The sequence below is a fragment of the Camelina sativa genome, chromosome 16 (genome assembly GCF_000633955.1).
Source record: "Camelina sativa cultivar DH55 chromosome 16, Cs, whole genome shotgun sequence".
NCBI lineage: Eukaryota > Viridiplantae > Streptophyta > Magnoliopsida > Brassicales > Brassicaceae > Camelina > Camelina sativa.
In genome coordinates, this window is record NC_025700.1 from 14452036 (window position 1) to 14458139 (window position 6104).

General features: G+C 31.2%; 1 protein-coding gene across 2 annotated transcripts in view; it reads left to right on the top strand.

The window, feature by feature from the left end:
- LOC104750553 (U-box domain-containing protein 7-like) overlaps positions 5339–6104 on the top strand; it is a 3995-nt gene continuing 3229 nt past the window's right edge. The window contains exons 1-2 of one of the 2 annotated variants that reach the window (XM_010472362.2): positions 5339–5458; positions 5840–5915. In XM_010472362.2, coding sequence (XP_010470664.1) covers positions 5865–5915 — 51 coding nt within the window. In that variant the 5' untranslated portion in view covers positions 5339–5458; positions 5840–5864. Of the gene's footprint in view, positions 5459–5622; positions 5773–5839; positions 5916–6104 lie in introns of those variants that run through there. The other variant, XM_010472363.2, reaches the window with a different exon arrangement.

Sequence of the window (6104 nt, forward strand, 5' to 3'; positions counted from 1 at the left end):
TCAACAACTATATCAAAGAACAACCGTAGATGTCCAAAGATCTAATAAAGGACTTTATAATCACGAACAGATATAAAGAACAAGTGCTTAAGACCTAAAAAAATCCTGACATCAAATTCGAAATCGAAACAACAATCTAATAGCTAACAAAAAACTGAAATTGAAATCAAAATTAAAATTCAGGAACAAGCTTACACGATGGGAGAAGAAGAGACGACGAAGTAAAAGGGATATTTTTGATTGTCGACGACGACAACGGAGATTGTTGTTCAGAGATTTAAGAAGAGACGACGGAGAAATCAACGACAGAGAAGGTACCTTCTATTGACAATCTGAATCGACGATGACAGCAAAGATGACGACGACGACAATCTGAATCGACGATGACGGAGATTGTTGTTCGGAGATTTAAGAAGAGACTACGGAGAAACGACGAAGAAGGTAACACGATTGTAGGTATAATTATAAAAGAAGGGCAAAATTGTCTTTAAAAATAAAGGAATGGTAGAATTAAAAATGACAACTAGAAGGGGTATTTTTTTAAATGGGTATCAAAGAAGGGACATTAGTAAGAAATTCTTATTTAATTTATATATTCATCTTTGAATTATTTGAGTTTCATATATTACCTTGCTTATAATTTTCTATTATTTCATTAATTATATCAAACTAATTTTCTTCTAATTTCTTAATCTTGATTAATTGGTCATAAACCTTTTTTTAGGGGCAAACATAATTGTTACCATTCAATCAATCTCAAAAGGAGATATAGAGGAGAAGGTCATCCACCTAAGACCATCTCCAATGGTTTTCCCTATTTTTTCCTCTAAAAAAGAATATTCCAAATATATACTTTTTTATTTTACAATTAACATCTTTTATTTATAAAAATTGCAAACTAACCCATTTTACTTTAAATTTTGTAACACTTTCATAAATTATTTTTATTTAAATTAAAAATTTATTTTCATAAAGAACATCACATCATACAAAAATTATAAAATATATTAGATTTTTAACCATCTGCATTACTGTATTTTCCCACAAATGATCAATTAATGCAGCTTAAGATGGCAAGTGAACAAAGACAACAACAGTTGAAGATTCAAAGTAAAAATTATGTTTTGAAAGAGCTAAAGAAGAAAACAGAATTTTATTTTGTGACTTGAAAACAAAATTATACTTCATTTGGTTCATTTGGACAATATTTTAGTGATATTGGTGGATCCCAAAGTAATTTATCAGATTATTAAGTTATTAGTTTTTGTTGTATTAAAATAATTATCATGGAATGAAAGAAAAATAAAATTTCTTATTTATATAAATTATCTTTTCCAAATGACAGTCTCAATATTTTAGAATAAATATTTATGCTTAAATTTGTATTATTAGTTTTCAAAAATACTTATTTTATTAAATTTATATTATTAGTTCTTAAAAATATTTATTTTATTTATTTTGGTCATAAATAAAAGAAGTTAAAGATTAAGAGGACTACTTTACAAATAAAATAGTTCACCTCTATTTATAGAGGAAAAAATAGAGTTCCTCAATATATAGAGAAAAAAAATAGCAATCTCTATTATAGAGGTGAAAATAGAGATCCATTGGAGCAAAACTACTTTATAATAGAGTTTACATGTGAAAATAGAGGATCATTGGAGATGCTCTAATGGTTAGATAAAATAGGCTAATCAAACACAAGCCTACAACAAACATAGATATATTGGAGAACATAAATCGTTATTGATAGATCCATAGAAGCTTGAAGACAGAGGCTACATCATGGTGTGTCAAAGAAACTTCCATGAATACATTGAAAAATTTAACATTAGTTACTATCAAAAGATTTTGTGACGTTGGAAAAATGGTCTTTATTTTCATTGGTTGTTGGAGCAAGCCACTTTAAGATAGCTAAAAGACGTGAACATGTTCTCTACACACAGGAGAAGTGCATAGTCGAGGTTCTCTACGGTGGAGGCGGTTGGACGCAAGGTTATCTCCCCTAGGAAGGAAGGTGGGGGAGGTTGGACGCAAGGTTATCTCCCCAAGGGAGGAAATCAGAGCGAATGTTCTCTCCATGGTGGAGGAAATTGAACGCAAGGTTCTCTCCATAAGGGAGGAGGGCAGAACCTAGGTTCTCTCCATTGTTAGCCATACACTATTGTGATGTAATTTATTTTTTATTCAAATGTTTTTTGAGCCAATAATTTTAGTGATTAAAGAAACTATGTAAAAGTAAAAGTAAATAGACATATAATAGTTGGCTTAATTTGTTCGTATAGACATTTTCTAGGTGGTGGTAAATAATATATTTGTAACATACAGTATACCTAGGTATAAAAAATACACTTTTAATGGTAACATACATAAAATATTTGTATATGTATATAAATCAGTGCATTATACCAAAAAAAAAATTTTAAATAATGTACAATAAATTTTTAGTAATTTTAATTTTATTTACAAAACTTTAAACCAGCACATTGTGCGAGTTTAAAAATTGTTGAAGAAAGTAAATCCTAAACCTTAAACAATTTTTTGAAAATATATATAAAAAAAATTATTTCCTAAAGTAAATATATAAATAATTTAAGTTAGAGAATATTTGTATATACCTTCGTACATTTATTTATATTTTTATATTTTTAATAAATTATTACAATTATTACAATAATCTAAAACCTAATTATATCCCACTAAAACTTTTGCCAAATACTAAATATATATAAACTCAATTTGAAGATATGGTGGAACGTTACAAAATAAAATAAAAAATGCTAAAAATATTCAAGTCGGATAACATAATTTAACTGACAATTTGTTCATGTTTCCACTAACATTTTTTATGGAAGAAAAAACGCACTATTTGCTAACCATAACGCACTAATCTCTTCTCAAAAAAGGTTAACCATAATACTCTTAAACTCTTCTTTAAAAAAACAATTAGTTAATTTAATACTCCTAAGTCCTAACTAACCCAAAATTAATCTTTTAAACGAAAATCAAAAAGTTACAGATTAGTACTAAACTTAATAATTATGAAAAAAAACTCAGTTACAAGTTACAACAAACATGTCTTGCAAAACTTCCTAAAACAAATAATAAAATTATAAAAAAGAACCGTTCATTAGTGAATTAAAATATTAATTAACGTCACAGTAATGCCGTTCTTAACTTAATTTAATTAGATTACAGAAATTCTTAAGTACTTCCACCATTCAAAAAAATCATAAAATCTTTCTCTCTCTTCTCAACTCAATTCAACCTAACCCTGAGCATATTAACCGAATCCGAAATCCAAACCCGAATCCGATCCGAAGTGAGCAGTTCGGTTCGGGTTCGGATAGGGTAAAATACCCGATCGAATTTGTTTTTTCTTAAGATCGGATCTGAGTCAGTTTCAATCAAGCTTTTTGAGATATCACATGATTCTCTGGTTATGGATGGAGATTTCATGCATATTAGGTGCGCTGGTCATATTATAAACTTGATAGTGAAGGATGGATTGACTGAAATCGAGTCTAGTGTGACTGCAGTCCGTAATGGTATCTCATATGTCAGGTCAGGACCAAATAGAAGAAAGGCGTTTCAGCAAAGAGTTGAAAATGGTAAGTTCTCAAAGGGTAGTATGCCACTAGATGTTTGCACAAGGTGGAATTCTACGTATTTGATGCTGACAAGGGCGATGAAGTTTAAAGGAGCATTTGATAAAATGGAGTTTGAGGATAAGCTTTACAATGATCACTTCTTGGAGTATGTTGATGGCGAAAAAAGGATTGGACCTCCTTTGAGTCAAGATTGGCGTAAAATTGAGAGGTTAGTTAAGTTTCTTAATGTTTTCTATAAGGCTACATTGGTAGTATCCGCCTCAACTACTATGAATGCACATCAGTGTTATGGCGAGATAGTTAACATTGCTGTGAAGCTTCAGTTACTTTATGCTAGTGGGGATAGCGATGTGAAGTTAAATGCTGAGAAAATGTTTGATAAGTTTGATAAGTATTGGGATGGGTTGAAGAACATTAACAGGATGTTGATTATTGTTAGTGTTATGGATCCGAGAAAGAAGATGCAGTTTGCAAATTTGTGTTTTTAGGAGTTGTATGGGGTAGAGACTGTAGAAGCTAAGGCAATGAAGGATTCAGTTAATGCTATAATGTGTAATATGTATAAAGAGTATAGTGATAGATATGCTGAAGCAACAACATCTGCAGAACAAACTCAGTCTCACTGCTCATCTCAGAGTAACCGAGAGAGACATCAAGACTTATTTGACTCGGTCGATGATGATTTTGATGGATACAACCCGATGGAGCAGAAGTATGATACATTGCTCAGAACTATTGGAGTTAGAGATACTACTGAACTAGATATATATCTGAGAGAAGAAGTTGAGAATCCAGATTTGATGATGGGAGTTGAGTATGATATACTCTCTTGGTGGAAGGTCAATAGTGCAAGGTACCCTGTTTTATCTCAGATGGCTAAAGATTTATTTGCAATGCAAGTATCATTTGTTGCTTCTGAAAGTGCTTTTAGCACTAGTGCAAGGATAATAGATCCCTACAGAAGTTGTCTTACACATTACATGGTGGAGGTTCTGATGTGTTCTGAACAATGGTTAAAACAAGACATAAAGTTTGAAGAAAAGGTGCCTACAAATGCTCAAATTCTTGCAGAAGTTGAGTTTGAAGATGAGCTTCAAAGAGGTTACTTTCTTATCTCTTTATGTCATGTTAATTACTTACTTACAATTTAGAGTTTCTAATGTTTGTTTGTTTATTTTCAGAGTTTGAATCTGAAGAAGAAGGCTCTTAAGCATGTTACATGGCAGAAGAAGAAGAATGATTAGAAAACTGGTCTACTTGTTTTATCTACTTGTTTCTCTTTTTTAAACTATATCTACTTGTTTCTCTCTTTTGAACTTAAGAATTTAGACTTGCATTCTCTTTGAATCTCTAAACTCTTTAAGACTTTCAACTTTGAGTTTCAATCTTTATGTTATTCTACTTTAATTTCTAATCATTCTCATTGGTTTTTGATATTTAAGTTATATGCTGATTCGGGTATATTGGTACGTGTTCGGATTTACCTATTTCGGGTATTTTATCAATTTCGGATAAAAATACTCGAAATCCATCGGATATCCGAAATACACTTCGGATTTTGGGTGTATCCGAAATTATCTGAACCCATTCGGATAAAACCCGAACCCAACCCAATTCTATAAAATACCCGATCGAATCCTATTTACATATATCCAAAGATCCGAAAATCCGAAAATCCGAAAATCCGAAAATCCGAATCCGATCGGGTTCGGATATCCGAAAGCCCAAGGCTAACTCAACCCAACCCCTATGGATCGCTGCGAAGAACAAAAACCCTAATTTCTCACCTATCTTCTTGATTTTGTTTTATGAAGCCGTCACCACGGTGGCCGGTCTCAATTTCTCCGGTATGTTTTGTGTCCCTTGACCTCTCTTCTTCTGTTCTTCTGTTCTGTTTTTTTTTTTTTTTTTCTTTCCATTTTTGGTTGTTGCTGGTTCCACACGTGTTCTTCGCAGCTTTATTTTTAGTTTCCTTTTCTTTTTTTTTTGTTTAATAATATAAATTTCGTTTTCGCGTTTCTATTAATCGTAATTTTTTTCCGGTTTTTGTGGAGTTGTTTCAATTCCGTTATTGCAAACTTTTTTCCATCTTTGCATAAAAATTTCTGTTTTTTTTTTTTTTGTATTTCTTTTGTTTTCTGGGTTAAGAGATCATAGCAAGGTAATAATTTTGTTGTAGTTATGATTCATTTGTTCTGTTTTTAATAATTTCTGGGTAAATTTTGTAGTTTATAGAGTTTGGGTCAGGAATCAATGGATGTGACAGAGCTTGAAGAGAATCTATTCGCGGCTAGCGATGCTAAGGTTCGGTTACAAATTCGTATTGTTTTCGAATCTGATTTTAAATCATCATCATTTGAGTCTTTTTCTTGAGAACTAGGGCTGTGTTTGTTTCAATTCGAATTGTAAATTTGGGTTTAATCTTAAAAGAATTAGTTTTTCTATCATCTGAGTTCAATATCTCAGTAGGGTTGTGTTTTTTTTTTTTTTTTT